This window comes from Chionomys nivalis, chromosome 3 (assembly GCF_950005125.1).
Source record: "Chionomys nivalis chromosome 3, mChiNiv1.1, whole genome shotgun sequence".
In the NCBI taxonomy this organism is placed as follows: domain Eukaryota; kingdom Metazoa; phylum Chordata; class Mammalia; order Rodentia; family Cricetidae; genus Chionomys; species Chionomys nivalis.
The window spans coordinates 96197033-96213270 of NC_080088.1; the positions used below are offsets into that span (position 1 = coordinate 96197033).

The following is a 16238-nucleotide window of genomic DNA, read 5'->3' on the forward strand; positions in this document are numbered from 1 at the left end:
GTTAAGGGTGGTGGGAGGCAGAAAGGCTCATTCAGAAGCTGGAGTAGTGTGGCAGTCACTGTCGAGGCGAGGGAGAAGATCGCCCAGGAAGCCCAGGGAAGAAACAGACTCGGCAGCAGCAAGCAGTCAGGGTTAGAGCGTCCATGGGGCATTGCATTTCCTGGGGCGCTGTGAAGAGTCCCTGAAAGGGAACAAGAGGGCAAAGAGTAGATGAAGGTGGGGTCACCATACTGGGGTTGGCACTGAATGTGTTTCCTCATCACCTCCTTTCTCACTGTGTCTGAAGTGAGCAGAAACTGACCACTTATTACCACGATCACTAGAGAGAGAAACACAGACAGCACGAGGGGAGACATAGTGAGAAACAGACTGAGGGGAGGGCAGGAGTGGAGGAAATGGGAGCTGAGGAAACAGTGATTGCAGGCTGCATAGGGAATGGGAAAGACTGGATGAGACAGGAGGTCAAGGTGGAAGAGAGGAGAGCCCGGCATGCAGAGGTCAAGGCAAAAATTAGGAGCTGGGTTCAAGGGCACAGTCATCTTCTCAGTGACCACAAGGGCGGATCTTCTGCAATAAGGGAAAGAAGAAGCCGGAATGATAAAGGAAGTTGCTGGCCACGAGGAGGTGGAGATGAGGAGGTTCTGCCCCCACTCAGTCCTCCACATACGGCTCAGGGGATGGGGATCTTTTCTGCTCTGATTTTCTCCTGACTCCTGACCACCCCAGGGACCCTCCAGAGGATCTGTTCTCCCTCCTGATGGCTCTGCTGGTCTCACTTCCTGGACGGATTCCGGACATGGCTTGGGTCCTGCTTCTGCTGCTGCCAACAGCCTGCCTGCAAGCTGGTGAGTGGTGGGAACCTCACTACTGGGGACTTAACCACAGGAGGGGTGAGTAGGGCTGGGAAGAGTGGGCTGGCATGTGGGAGGTGACTGCTCTACGAGCCAGCCTGTCCTCTGTGCCCCAAGAGAAAGCTCATCCTCAGATTTGGTTCAGCCCAACCTTTCCCCGTCTGTCCTGTCCCACATGGGACAGTGGGACATAGGGACAGTCCTACCCTGTGTCCCTCACCTGCCTGTGGATGTTGGCTCGGGAAGCTCTGGGTTGTCCATTCCATCCCTGAAGTGGCTTCAGATTCTCCTCATCCTTCTCAGGGAACCCAGCAGGATCCAACAGAGAATATCTGTATAGAGTCAATCAACCAACACACGTCACTGGTGTTCTGGGCGGCTCCATCGAGATCCCCTTCTCCTTCTACTTCCCCTGGAAATTGGCACCGGATCCACAGATGTGGATTCTCTGGAGATGGAAGAACTTCCATGGAGAATTTATCTACAACTCTTCCTCGGGTTTCAAACATAAGCATTTCAAGAACCGGTTCATCCTGAACTGGACACAGCCTCAGACATCCGGAGTCCTCACAATCCTGGGCTTGAAGAAGAAGGACCAGACAGTGTACTTCTGCCGAGTTCATCTGAAAACGACAAATCGTATAGAGGATTTTCAGTCAATTGATGGGACCGACCTCACCATCACTCAAGGAAAGCACATTCCAGGTCAGGCTTTGGTGGCCCTGGCTTCCTTGTACCATAGATGTCATTAGCGATCTTATATGTCTGATCCTTCCCACAGATTCCTCTCGTGTGTTTTGTCCCCTCCCCAGAGCTCTGCCATCTTTCTCTTCCCTCTTCCCCACAACCATCCACAAGCCTTAGCTGCTCTCTCTGAGCTGCCCCCTTCCTGTGCCCTCAGATCCCACCCCACTCCCGGGCCTCAGCTCTTCCCAGATGCCCAGTCTCCTGCTCCTTTCTCCCAACTGCACTACTGCCCTGCCCACCCCTGCCCTTGTTGCCAGAAATCCATGTGTGTGCGGCCTCTCCAGGATGGAGCAGCCTTCACTTGGTGGTGTGTCAGGGTCTCCATTAGTTCCCAGTTTACACCATGTCTTGTGTCTTCCACAGAGGGTGCCTTCGGGTCCCCGAGTATGACACTCCTCCTCCAGGTAATTTTACTTCACCTCTCTCTAAGACACAGCCCTCACCTCTCCTGCCCCAGTTTCAATTTCCCTCCCTCAGTTCCCTCTTCTCACTCACGTTCTCACCGTGATCAGGTCTTCTGGTGGCTTCACCTCCTCCGTGGCAGCTGTGACTTCAGCTCCCACACAGAGTGCACTCAGGCCCAGCCTAGTCACTGTGTGGGCATTGCCCCAGCCACCTGTCACCACTGCTGGGCACTCTCATGGTCATTATACAGAGAGAGACATGGAGACCAGCAGAATTCAACCCCTGCCCCAGGTCATGCTGGTGACCAACAGACCCCACAAGGACCTTTTACCTCCAAGCATCTCTCAACTATAGACACATGGCCTCTGCTGGAGCTCACTCTATTGTTTGCCTCCTTCTATCTTGATGTTGTGGAGCATGGAAATATGGCGTAAGTGTACATGTGTGGTGTTTGTGCGCGCGTGTGTGTGTGTATACGTATACCCCATTTTGTGCTTGTAAAGTCCAGAATGAGGCACTGGGAATCCTCCTCTAGTAAGACCGACTTTATTCCGTTGAGGTACGGTCTCTCACTGAACCTGGAGCTCATGGTTCTGGGCTAGGCTGAAGGGCTACAAAACTGCATTGATCCTCTTCTCCCCATCTCCCATGGTGTTGCGGTTACAGAGCCTCATATGGCCTGAATTACAAATAAGATGTATGATATCTGAGGAAGGAACAACTAAGGTTAATCTCTGACACACACACACAAACACACACACACATGCACCATTATATGTGTGTTAAAATTTAATAAAAAGCCGGGCGGTGGTGGCGCACACCTTTAATCCCAGCACTCGGGAGGCAGAGGCAGGCGGATCTCTGGGAGTTCGAGGCCAGCCTGGTCTACAAGAGCTAGTTCCAGGACAGGCACCAAAGCTACAGAGAAACCCTGTCTTGAAAAACAAAACAAAAAAAATTTTAATAAAAAATAAATATCTAAAAAATAAAATATAAAATTAACAGCCAAATGATAATTATCTCTGATTGCATTGCCAGTTCTCAGGGTACAGTGATAAATGGGGTTGTTCCTTCCAGGTTAGACCCACCTGCCTCTCCCTTGGCCAACCATTCCTCATCTTAACCCCTGTGCTGGCTCAGGACAAAGTCCACAGCCAGAGCTGGTCAGGCCGCCTTACGTCTGTGTTTCCTGTGCCTCCTTCATGTTTCCCTAAACGGCCTTTTCTGCGATCTCTGTTCTTCTCAGCCTCCTCCCTCTTCCTCCTTTTCTAATTTCTCCTGGCCCTCGACATAATCTATCAGTGCTTGGTAGAAATCTCAATTTAAGGCAGCCATGCCTGTCTCTGCTTCAGTCAGACACACCATGGTTTCTTCTTTAGCATGGTTTCTTCAGATGGTCCCTGAGGCCACTTGCATGCTAAACCAGGGCTCTGCCATTGAGTTACACTTCATGGCCACCATGGGTTCTTCATCAGTATTTTTAAAACTAATTCATTAACTGAATATTTCTGCCCATTGTTTTTAAAATGTTAAAATTAATGATTAAAAAGACATTTTTTCTTTCCATTTGTTAAGACAGAGTCTCATATAGCCCAGGCTGGCCTCAAACTAGCTATATAGCTAAGGATGACCTTGAACTCCTGGCCCTCCAGCCTCCACTTCCCAAGTACTGGGATCACTAGGGTGTGTCACTACTCCTGTGTGCAGTGCCTGAGATGGGATTCAGGGCTTCGCACACGCTAGGCAAGCCCTCTACCAACTGAGCTACATCCACAGACCCCAAAAGAAATGCCTTTATCCAACCAAAATTTCCTCATTTAGTGCAAAGAAATCACAATCAGAGAAATAATTGCAACAAGTATTGAGAAAGAACCCTGTGGTTGGTTTATTATCTTTTCACATAATTTCATTTTTATAGTCAAATTCAATGATGCTTTCTTTTGCAATTTTTCTCTTTCATGACTAAGCAAAAAGACTCCTGGTGATCTCTCTCTCTCTCTCTCTCTCTCTCTCTCTCTCTCTCTCTCTGTGTGTGTGTGTGTGTGAAAATAGATACGATACATCTGAGCCACAGTTTTCTTGCCTCCCTTTACTCCTTCCATCCCCCACACCTTCCCTCTCCCCCACATTTACCCCCTCTCTGTTTCATCTTCAGAAAAGAGCAGACCTCCAAGAGACAGGAGGCAAACAGGGCAAAACAAGACACAACAAGACAAGGAAAAGCCCTCCTATTGTGATAGGCTGGACAAGACAACCCAATAGGAGGAAAAGAGTCCTAAGAGCAGGCAAAAGAGTCAGAGACACACCCACTCCCACTGTTAGGAGTCCCCAAAAACTCCAAACAGCCATAACGTATACTCAGAGGACCTGGTGCAAACGCAGACCTGGTTTTTAGATTCTCTTGTAGAACAGCATGCGTTTCTGACCTGTCTATCCCATCCTGTTCTGCTGTATCTTCATTTTTAGTTGTACTTCCTGTTTGTGTGTTCACAGGCACGTGGGTGTCTCAGTGGCAGGGTCAGAGGACTTGTGGGAGTCAGTTCTCTCCTTCCAACTTGTTTTGAGGCAGGGTCTAAGAGATCAGGAGTCTAAGGTCATTAGCTACACAGCAAGTTCAAGGTCAGTCTGGCTACGTGGACTCCATCTTTAAATATATGTTAAAAGCAGTGGCTTTGTGATTGTGAGGACCAAAGTTCAAATTCCATCACCCAGGGAGGAAGCTGGGTGTCCCTGCATATGCTGTGACACCAAGGAGATGGAGGCAGGAGGATTGCAGAGTTTGTCGGCTTTCAGTCTATCAGATACTTGAGCCCCCATTTCACAGAGAGATGCTGCCCCTGAGGAATAGATGGAGAATGTTGTAAGAGGACATAGAAGCCTCTTCTGCCCCCACATGCATATTCAGGTGCACAGCTCTATCCTCCGTGTGTGTGTGTGTGTGTGTGTGTGTGTGTGTGTGCATCCATGTGCATGCATGTGAGTAGGTGAGTGTATGTACACTCACACAGACACATGCTATATACATATGTAAAAATGGCAAAGATTTTTATTAGTATTTGATTAAATGTTTCATACAATTTACAATGTATTTTCAAATCTACATTGAAAGCAAGCAGCGTCTTCAGCAATAGGTTCTTACCATCTAGCTGGGGTGAGCAACCAAGAGCAATGCCAATAGTCTGTGTAGGATCGGGCGATTCTGAACCTCGCTCACCGATAATGCATAGGGGGCAAGCTGTGCCTGGAACTGAGAATTTGTTCAATAACTCACGTCTAAGGAGCAGCCTTGTCCACACTGGCAGGCTACTTCTGTTCTAACAAGGACTGTTACTAGAAAATGACCGTTTAGATCTGTGTGACTTAGAGATTGCTCTTTGTAAGGGATGACATGAGCATCTGAGGACGTTCCTACCAGAAAGCAGAGCTGTCATTGCTCACCCAATCTCAGCCTTAGCATTTGTTCCCTTCTTCCTGTGTGAGCTTCTAGGATCTGTTCCCCATCCCGCGTCCCCCAAAGGAGACGGAATACACATGTCTGTCTGTCCATCCCACCATCCTAGAAGGACCTACTTGTTACTTGAGTGTAGGGTTTGAGCCTGGGCCCTGGCAGCTCTAACAAGCCAGGCTTGGCCCCCTGTCCTCAACAGGACAATTAGAGAGACAGGTCACAGTGAAAAGCAGAGGGAAAAAGCGTTCTCAGCTTATAGGAGCCTTAAAGTTCTTGCCTGTAAGACTTCCCCATTCAGGGTTCAATTAAAGATGCCTGGATGAGCTAAGGGGGAGCTAAACATCTGAGGGGAAAGAAGTCTACTCCCAACAGCTTCCATCTATCCGTGATTCTTTATTCTCTCTTCAGTCCATCATTTCTCATTGTTCCTCTTGTTCTCCATGTTCCTTGTTCTACACTGTTCTCAGTTCTACCCCTTACAAATGTTCCCAGTCATATATACCCTTAAAACCAGCAATTTCCGAGCCATGGCAGGTTCCAGGGCCAGAATTCTTTTGCCCCATAGAAAGTCAGATAAGGGTTTTCACACATATGCAAACACAGATCCATCAATGAACTCCTTAATGTAGAAAGTTAGTTAAGAAAGAAATTATGCCAGCACCATTTGTTAAAGATGCTTTCTTTCTTCCACTATATAATTTTAGCTCCTTTGTCTAAAATCAGGTGTTCATAGGTTTGTGGATTAATACCTGGGTCTTCGATTCGATTCCATTGGTCATCGTCTCTGTTTTTATGCCAACACCAAGCTGTTTTCATTACTGTAGCTCTGTAATAGAGTTTGAAGTCAGGGATGGTAATGCCTTCGGAAGTACTTTTATTGTATAGGATTGTTTTGGCTATCCTGGGTTTTTTTGTTTTTCCATATAAAGTTGATTATTGTTCTCTCAAGGTCTGTGAAGAATTTTGTTGGGATTTTGATGGGGATTGCATTGAATCTATAGATTGCTTTTGGTAGAATTGCCATTTTTACTATGTTGATCCTCCCAATACAAGAGCATGGGAGAGCCTTCCATTTTCTGGTATGCTCTTCAATTTCTTTCTTCAGAGACTTAAAGTTCTTGTCAAATACATCTTTCACTTCCTTGGTTAGAGTTACCTCAAGATATTTTATGCTATTTGTGGCTATCTTGAAAGGTGATGTTTCTCTGATTTCCCTCTCTGCTTCCTTATCCTTTGTGTATAGGAGGGCAACTGATTTTTTGGAGTTGATCTTGTATCCTACCACTTCACTGAAGGTGTTTATCAGCTGTAGGAGTTCTTTGGTAGAGTTTTGGGGTCACTTATGTACACTATCATATCATCTGCAAATAACGAAAGTTTGACTTCTTCCTTTCCAATTCGAATCCCCTTGATCCCTTTATGTTGTCTTATTGCTATTGCTAGAACTTCAAGCACTATATTGAAGAAGTATGGAGAGAGTGGACAGCTTTGTCTTGTTCCTGATTTTAGTGGGATGGCTTTGAGTTTCTTTCCATTTAATTTGATGTTAGCTGGCAACTTGCTGTAAATAGCTTTTATTATATTTAGGTATGACGCTTGTATTCCTAATCTCTCCAACACCTTTATCATAAAGGGGTATTGAAATTTGTCAAATGCTCTTTCAGCATCTAATGAAATGATCATATGGTTTTTTTCTTTCAGTTTATTTATATGATGGATTACGTTGACAGATTTCCGTGTGTTGAACCAGCCCTGCATCTCTGGGATGAGGCCTTCTTGATCATAATGGATAATTTTTTTTGATGTGTTCTTGGATTTGGTTTGTCAGTATTTTATTGAGAATTTTTGTGTCAATCTTCATGAGTGAGATTGATCTGTAATTCTCTTTCTTGGTTGAAAACGGAAAAATTAAAGTATCAGAGGATTTTAGAGGGGAAGGTTAGTGCCCTACACTACATTTTAGAGCTAAAAGGTTTATTTCAGTAAAATTATGAACAGGGCAGGAATTGTTTAAATCAGCACGCCACTACTTTTCGCCCAGCAGGCATAGAGGCTTCCAAAGAACCTAAGTAAACAGTCAGGGAGTAACTGATGGCTCTTGATCAGATAGCACACACACCAGATGTAGCAGTTTCTATGATCTAGGTCTGGAGTTAGACTCACAGAAGAAGACAACCAGGCCTCTAAATTATCGCTTCTGGGCTATGCTGTTATCAGTCGTTCTGATCCTGGTGTTGTGGGTCTTTCTCTGGGTTGCAGTTAATTATTTCTTCTGCTGCCCTTGAGAGTCCTGAACTAAAGTCATCAGTGAACCGAGGTGAAGGTGAGCATAGGAGTTAAGAATCTTTTATGTGGGGTAAAACCAGAGCAGCAGCTTGGGCAGGTGATGCTCTATGCCTGGACCCTAAGCCCTGACCAAATGCCTGCTGATAAAGATAATTGCAGGAAGGCAGATCTCTGCGCTTACCTAGGAGAGAGGAACAAGGTCTGGCAGTGGGAAACTATTCTGAACTAGGGAATTAATTCCCAAATATGTAACAGAAGGGAAGCCAGCTACAGTGAAAAAATCTACAGCAAAGGACAGTCACTTTATTCACAAAGCAAGAACGCCAAAAGCCTTGCCTTTGGGTTTAGCCTAAGGGCTAAGGGGGATCCCTTGGTTCTGATAAGTTGTCCTGAAAAGATGACTGGGCAATTATTGTATAATGTCGCGGCTTCTAGCACTCAGCTTGACCAGATTGGGAGGAGAAACAAAGAGGCCCAGTGACAACCACCAACTCCATATTTGGGATTTGACACATCGTCACCCTTGGTTCTGATAAGTCGCTCCTGAAAAGATGACTGGGCAATTCTGTACGATGTCATAGCTTCCAGCTCTCAGTTTAACCAGACTGGGAGGAGAAACAAGGAGGTCCAGTGACAACCCCCCAACTCTGTATTTGGGATTTGACCCGTCCTGACCTGAGGCTTAGGCCTAAATAGAAGACAAGACATAAGCACAGCTAAGCAGTCCCAGTTCCGATGTGGCCCCGCCCAGAGGGAGCCATCATCCTCTGTCTCCAGTCTCTCCTGCAAGGTGATCTGAGGAGTTGTCAGAACTGTGTGAACTCTCTTTCTGGGAGATCAGTTCTTTACTGGCTGGCTCCAAGCTTTGCATTTTCCTTCTTCCAGCCCAACTTGAGACTCCTTGGGTGTCTCCAGTTCCTTGGAATCCATTGTTTCAGTATCGACAGCAAAGAGTGCTGCAGAGGCATCTCTAGAATCTTCACTCCTACTGGGGAAGTTCATGCTGACTTCCTTTATCTCTTCCCAGCCCCCAGGACCATGGCTCCAAGTCCCACCCCTGCCACTTCTGCACGTACCAAAAATACCCTCACGGCCACAGAAGGTCAGATGAGCAGAGAAAATCAGACCCTGCCTCTGGGAACCAGAGTTGGGGTGGTGGTGGCTGCCGCTGTACTCCTGGCTGGGGTTTTGGGATTGATGGTGTTCCTCAGGTGGAAGAGGAGGAAAGGTAAGTGTCCAGACTGCATCCCCATCACACTTCCCGAGTGTTTCCACAGGACAATCTGCACCAGAGTCATTGAAGGGGATTGTTGACAGCTCAGATCCTGGGGCCCAGGTGATGGCTCAGTCAGTAAAGTGCTTGCCACACAAGCTTGTGGATCCATCACCACAATCCTTGTAGTCCCAGTGCTGAGGAGGGAGAACAAGATCATCCCCAAGGCTGATGACTAGTCACACTAGCCTGATTGTTGAGCCTCAGGTCCCAGTGAGAGACCCTGTCTTTAAAAACAGTAAGGTGGAGGCGGCGGTGGTGGCGCATGCCTTTAATCCCAGCACTCAGGAGGCAAGAGGCAGGCGGATCTCTGTGAGTTTGAGGCCAGCCTGGTCTACAAAGGGAGTTCCAGGACAGGCTCCAAAGCTACAGAGAAACCCTGTCTCGAAAAAACCAAAATAAATAAATAAATAAATAAATAAATAAATAAATAAATAAATAAATAAAAATGGTAAGGTGGACAGCTTTTGAGGAGCTAAGGGTGGCTTCCGGCCTCCCCAGGGCAGATCCCTGATGGCCTGTTCTTGAGTCCAGAGTCAGGCTCTGAGGCTTCTGCTTAGAGTAGCTGGGGTCTTCTTGTTGCTGTTGTTTTAGTTTGGTTGACTGCAGGCCTGCACTGCTAACCCCACTGGGAATCTACTTTAAACCGGTTCCCCAAGTGAGTCCTCTGAGGGTTCAGTCTGTGAACCTCACAGTCCATTCACATCTCAGTTCTTCTCCATCAACTCGGTCATATCGTCATCAGAGGAGAAAGGGCCTGCCCAGGAGGAAGCCAGGGGAGGGGAAAGCAGAAGGGACTGGAAGTCGCCTCAGCTCAGCTGTATTGATTGCTCCACTTCCCAAAGTCTGGCTTGAAACTGGAGGATCCTAAGTAGATGAACATCCAGTTTCCCAGTAACTGTGGGTGATGGGGGAGGCGTCCCAAGGGCTGAGTGTTCATTTTAGAATGAGCTGTGGTGTTGACAGACATGGCCAGAGGAGAGACAGGTGGTGAGAGAAGCTCCCAAAGGAAGAAAAATTACATACAATGTCAAAGAATAAATAATGACAGCCAGAGACGAAGATGGCTCAGAAGGTCAAGACACTGAAAATACTCAGAGCCCACACAATCAAAGGAAAGAACTGACTTCTGCATGTTGTTCTCAGACACACGCACACCATGGCCTGTGCACACTCACACACATGGTGAATAAATAAATATAACACAATTAAAAATAAAAACAATGACAGCCACTGTGGTCCACACCTCAGTCTGTGCACCGGGGTGGGGACAGGAGGATCTTGACTCCATGAAAATTTATCTCAATCTCTCTCCCTTCCACAGAAGAGCCAGAAATGTGCTGGGAGTCATGTAGGACACCCTCTGGCCTTCCAGGAAAGGGAAACCATGTCGGGAACTCTTGAGTAGTGTGGTGCTGTCGGAGGACACAGGAGATGACAGGGGGAACCTTGTAAGTCAGGTCCCCAAGCCTCTGGTACCAGAGGCAAAATGAAGAGGCCACCTCAGAGCCCAGCTATGATGACATCAGCTTGTGTGAAAGATCTCAGATGGGGTTCAAGAGGGTCACTGAGACACGTCACTGGTAAGGAAGGTGTTTACTAAGAGTTATCAATGCCAGGGACAGTCAGAAAGGTAGACAGCAGCATGGCAGGGGCTCTAAGAGATGCCAGGCCCCACCAACATGGCAGGGGCTCTAAATAGAAAAGGGAGGCTCTTACTTTATCCTTCTGAGGATGGGGGTGGTTTTACTGCACAAGCCTGAATCAGGAAGGAGGGAGGAAAGGGAGCAGGATGCGTGGCCACTAATGCCCTCTGACGTAAGTCACTCCCCTGGGGCTGGAGGGAAGAATGTCAGCTGGAGAGTCACAGTGTCTCAGGAGTGAGTCTGTGAGAGGTGAAGGGCGGTGCTGCGGCCTGAACAGCGACTGGACTCTAACCTTACAGTCATAGGGTGTAGAGGACAGACTGGAGGTGCCAGGCTGTGTCAGTAGTTAACTGACAGCCACTGGGGCTGCACATAGTGACCCACGGCCAGGACAGGAAAATTTCAGGGCAAAAGCTCTCAGACTCTGAGACTAGTCCGAAGTGGTAGTGCGTGTCTGTAAGTCCAGTGCGTGGAAGGTTCAGGCAGGAGGATCAGCATTCAAAGTCCTCCTGGGGTGCAGAAGATCTCAAACAAACAAAAACTCAGTGGTTAGACTAACACAGGGACCAGAGAATAGGAACAAGTCTCTTTTGCTGAAAAACACTTTGATGAAACCACCACGCCATATGGGGACTGAAGGAGGAAGTCTTTCTGAGGGGGTGCAATGGCGGTCACTTTCCTCTGCTGTGATAAACCGTCATGATCAAAAGTACCTTGTGGAAGGAAAAGGTCAGTCTCGCTTGCAGCTCCAAAGCAAGGTGAATAATGGTGGGGCAGTGAAGCAAGACACTGAGAGGTCACATCTCAACCACGTGCAGAAAACACGGAGAGAAAAAGAGAAAAAGGAAGTGAGGTGGAGCAATATGTTCTCAAAATACACCCCAGTGACACACAGCTCTTCCAGAAGGCTGCACCTCCTAAATGTTCCATAACCTCCCCAATATGACCAAGGGTGCAAACAGGTGAGCCTGGGGTTCAGATTCTTCAGTCAAACCTGCACAGGGGTAGACTGAGCAGCTGAGTCTGGGATGGATTTGAAGTGCCCGTGTGGATCTGACAAAGCTCTCCTAAAATATAAATAAATAATAAAATTCTATTTATAAGTCAAAAGAGAAGACACAGAGAGATGGTTCAGGAGTTAAGAATATGTGTTGCTCTTGCAGAGACCCAAGTTCAGTTCCAGCTCCCATGTGGAGCAGATCACTAGCTTCTGTATATCCAGGGCTCTCTTCTGGCCTTCTCAGGCTTGGGAACACAGATGGCACACACAACCTCACACAGAAACACACAGTCACACATACACACAAATAAAAATCTTTAGAACTACAATGTAAAACACTTGGGGGAAAAAGACTAAGGAGCTGAATGACTTCTTCGAAACACAGTGGGTGACATTGTCAAAGGAAAGAGGATGCAGGTGAAGAGAAAACATCTCATTCATAAAATGGAAAAAAACAGTCAAGAAATCTATATCAGGGGTGGACGGATGGCTCAGCAGTTAAGAGCAGTGGCTGCTCTTGCAGAGAACCTGAGTTCTGCTCCCAGCACCCACATCAGGCAGTTTACAACCATCTGCACCTCCAGCTCCAGGCCTACAGGAAGCTCTCTCCTGAATCCACAGGCATCTGCTCTCATGTGCATTACCCCAAAACATGCACACATCATTTTAAAATTCTAAAACCAAACCAAACAAAAAAATGCTAAAAGCTACAGTAGCTAAATAAATAATTTTTTAAACAGCTATGGTTGCCCTCACAGGGTAAAAGGTGTCCAACCTGGGAACCACATGGTGAAGGGAACAGACTCCTGCAAGATGTCCTCTGACCCCCATACAAACTGTGGTACACCCCCTATCATATAATAAATAAGCGGCAATAAAAAGTTATAGTAATTAAAAGAGCAGAACAAGACAAACAGACAGGTAGAGTAAAATACAATCCAGAAGGAGGCAGTTCCTAAGGGCACAAAAAGGAAGGCAGGAGAACACAGAGTAGACAAGCAGGGGCAGAGGCAGGGGGAACTCAAGGTTGGTGAAGGAACAAAGGAGACAGGGGTGGGGCCTGGACCTGGCAGGGATTTGGGGGAGGGATTGTTGTGTGGGACAGCAGCCCAGCAGAGGTAGTCCAAGCTCTTCCCTCACTGTCTGGGGCGGTCTCTTTGCTCCCCTGTCCTCTGAAGGAGCTGAACATAGAGGACAGCTGACGGGCAGAAGGACGATCAGCACGGATGTCACACTGACACTGTTTCTTCCCCCACAGGGCAGAGGACTAAAGCCGAAACCCCAGCCAGGTGAGCGCCATCCTGTCCTCTGCAAGAGCAGCCAGTGCTCTTGCCCACTGAGCCATCTCTCCAGCCCCTTCAAATGGCATTAGAAGAGCAATGGAGAACCGCACACAGGGCTCTGCACATCTCCCCACCCCTGACTCATCCTGTCTGCTTCCTCCATGTCCTCCATGACGCCATGCTCTTCAAGGACACCAGCTTCACACACTGACAAGGGGTGCAGCAGAGTCTCAGGGAGTCTCCTTCCACAACAGCCCCCACCCCCAGGCCTCATGGGGTCTTTCTCCTTCTCTCCTTCCATTTCCTAGGCTTCCCTCTCTGTGGCTCTGGCTCCTCTCAGCCTTGAACATCTGCCTGGATTCCACCAGCTCTCCCATCTTTTCCTTTCTTCCCTCTGTCTTTCTCTGTGGTCAGTGAGCCCCGCTCCCCAGGAATCCTTTGTTCTAGGTCTTCCACATCTGTTGCCCTTTTCTCTTCACCTCCCAACCTCTCTGTCCTTCTCTCCTGTCTTTTCTTTTCCTTACTGCACATGGCCTGCTCTGAGCCTTCTAAATTTTTTCTGAGAAAAGGTCTCAGATTGGCCTGGCTGGCCTTGAACTGACTATGAAGCCAAGGGCGACCTTGAACTTCTGATCTTTTCACCTCCACCTCCCAACTGTTGGAATGACAGGCATCACACCACACGGTTTATGAGGGGCTGGGGATGGAACCCAGGACCTTGTCAATTAACTCAAGCACTCTGAGAACAACACTGCATCCCCAGCTCCTCCCTCTGTCCTCTCCCTGTGGCTTCTTTGGCCAGATGCCCTTCCTCCAGTCCGATCTCAGGTCCCTTCTTCCAACCTTAGCCTAAGCACCTACCCAGAAGATCTGAAATTTTTTGCCTTCTAGTTTTAATCAAGGTGATGAGAGAGGATAGCATTGGTTCTTCCTATTTCTAGTCTCTGTTCCTGCCCAGTGTAAGGCGGTTTCCTAGAGTGACTCACCTTCAGCTAGTGTTGAGAAACCTCAGCCAGGCCCCCTTACCAATGGCCTCTCATTCCTCTTCCAGAGAAGGCCGAACACAAATATGCCCATCGTGAGTCATTGAGGATGGCAGAGGCCACTCAAAGGGAACCAGCTTCTAGTGTGTGTGTGCATGTGTGCTCGAGTGTGTGTGTGCATGCATGTGCACAGGCACTCATGCACATATACATGTGTGTGTTCTCAGGTGTCATCTACTTTAAATAGTTTTTATTGCATTTTACTTATTTGTGTGCATGTGTATATATGTATGTGTGGGTATGAGCTTGTCACAGCACACATGTGGAAAACAGAGGACAACTTCTGAGAGCTGTCTTTTTCCTTCCACCTTGTGGATCCCTGGGATGAAATCAAGTTGTCAGTCTTAATGCCATGGCCTTATCCACTAAGTCATTTCACCTGATCCCACTTGAGTTTTGGTTTTTGTTTTGTTTTTTTGAGACAGGTTCTCACACTGGTCTGGAACTCAACAATTACACCTGGTTGGTTGATCAGTGAACGTCAGGAGTCCCCCTGTCTCTACCTCCTGAACACTGAGAATACAAGCATGCACCACATCCCCAGTCCTGTGTGTGTTATTACATGTTCTTGTTTTGTATATACATGTGCAGTACACATGTGCCCTGTGTGTAGAAGGCAGAGCTCAATGGTGCTCTTTCTCAGTTTCTCTCCATTCTATTTTGTATTCCTGCATGTATGTTGTGTTTGTGTGTGCACTTGTGCATGTATGTAGAGGCCAGAGGTCTATATCGTGACTCTCAGTTTTTCCCACCTTTATTTAATATTAATTTTGAGACCTTTATAGTAAGGTCTCTCACTAACTGAAGCTCATCAGTTTGGCTGGGCTGCACAGACAACAGCTTCAGGGATCCACCCATCTCCATCCCCACCTTCCAGGCACATTGTACCCAGAATATTTTGTTGTTGGTTTGTTTTTTTGAGACAGGGTTTCTCTCTGTAAACATCACTGGCTGTCCTGGAACAAACCTTGTAGACCGGGTTGGCCTCAAACTCACAGAGTGCTGGGTTTAAAGGCTGCCTGACTGACTGTGCTCAGCATTTTTTACATGGGTCCTTGGAGATCTAAATTTGGGTCTTCATGTTTGGGAAGCAGGCCCTTTGCCAACCGAACCATCTCTCCAGCCTTCTACTTCATCTTCTGAGACAGGGTCTTTCACTGAATCTAGAGCTCATCTGTTAATCCAGGATGGCCAGTGAACTCCAGGGACTTCTCCGCCTGTCTCTGCTTCTCCACCATCCAGCTTTATTTGTTTGCTGGGGTCTGAAGTCAGGATGTCATGTTTCTGTGACAAGCACTTTACTAACTGGGCCATCTCTCCAGCCCTGCACCTAATGTCTTAATTCTTTCTTGTCCAGCCTCTAATCTGTTGCCCATCTTGTTCTCATGCAGGGAACTCATTGAAAACACTGAGAAATGTGAGAACGTTGAGCCCGAAGGTAAAATCTGCCAGCTTCCTACTCCACACTTTGCTCTGCCTTCTTCTCCCAAGACCCCACTCTTACACAAGCATTCCCTCAGTATTTTCGCCTGCCCCTCCCTCACCCTGCCCCTCCCTCACCCTGCCCCTCCCTCACCCTGCCCCTCCCTCACCCTGTCCCTCCCATGTAACCAAGGTCTTCACCTCACGCTTGGAACTCCCAGCCATCTGTCTCCCTTCCTGTCACACACCTCGACTTCAGAACTCTGTGTTCCTTTTTCTCTAGGACGACATATGGACCCCAAAGAGAACCCCAAGGTAAGCGATTCAGACTCAGGTCTGAAGGAGTTAAGGTGGTGTTGATGGAGGCAGAAGGTTGGAGGTCAGAGGTGTGGGAGGACACTCAGGCTGCAGCTGCTGCTTTATGGAACCTCAGTTGCACTGCTGCTATCTAATGCCCTGTCCCCACCCCTGCAGGACAACAACATCGTGTATGCCTCCATTACCCTCTCAAGCCCAACCTCCCCAAGAACACCAGCCCGCCCGCCTGTCCATGAGAACCCCCAGGAAGAGACTGTATACTCCATCGTAAAGACCAAATGAGCGGGTCTGGGTGACCATCTCAGAGTCACCTTTGTTTCTAGTAGGAAGACTCCCAGCTTCCACTGATACCCACAGTGTCAGACGCTCACAGGTCAGAGATACCCATGGCCAGGACAGAAATTTACACATCATGAACTCAGAGAAACTGAGAAACTCCCAGTCCCCTTTTCTAACCTGTTAGGCCCTTTTCATACAAATAAAAAGATCTACAGAATTTGCCTAAATGAATCTAAT

At 47.6% G+C, this 16238-nt stretch overlaps 1 protein-coding gene across 1 annotated transcript; it reads left to right on the forward strand.

Moving 5' to 3' along the window:
• Nucleotides 1-630: 630 nt before the first annotated feature.
• On the forward strand, nt 631-16210 carry LOC130871391 (paired immunoglobulin-like type 2 receptor alpha). The gene is made up of 7 exons (XM_057764729.1): nt 631-845; nt 1155-1556; nt 8765-8971; nt 12915-12945; nt 15374-15420; nt 15688-15719; nt 15879-16210. The coding sequence occupies exons 1-7, from the start codon at nt 758-760 to the stop codon at nt 16002-16004; spliced, it is 933 nt and encodes a 310-aa protein (XP_057620712.1). The 5' UTR covers nt 631-757; the 3' UTR covers nt 16005-16210.
• The last annotated feature ends 28 nt before the right edge of the window (nt 16211-16238 follow it).

What these genes read in the sequence shown, in the direction of transcription:
- LOC130871391 (XM_057764729.1), top strand. Translation starts at nt 758, where the DNA reads ATGGCTCTGCTGGTCTCACTTCCTGGACGGATTCCGGACATGGCTTGG. An exon ending in GAAGAGGAGGAAAGGTAAGT is followed by an intron (nt 8,972 to 12,914) that starts GTCCAGACTGCA and finishes CTTCCCCCACAG; the next exon opens with GGCAGAGGACTAAAGCCGAA. An exon ending in TGAGAACGTTGAGCCCGAAG is followed by an intron (nt 15,421 to 15,687) that starts GTAAAATCTGCC and finishes CTTTTTCTCTAG; the next exon opens with GACGACATATGGACCCCAAA.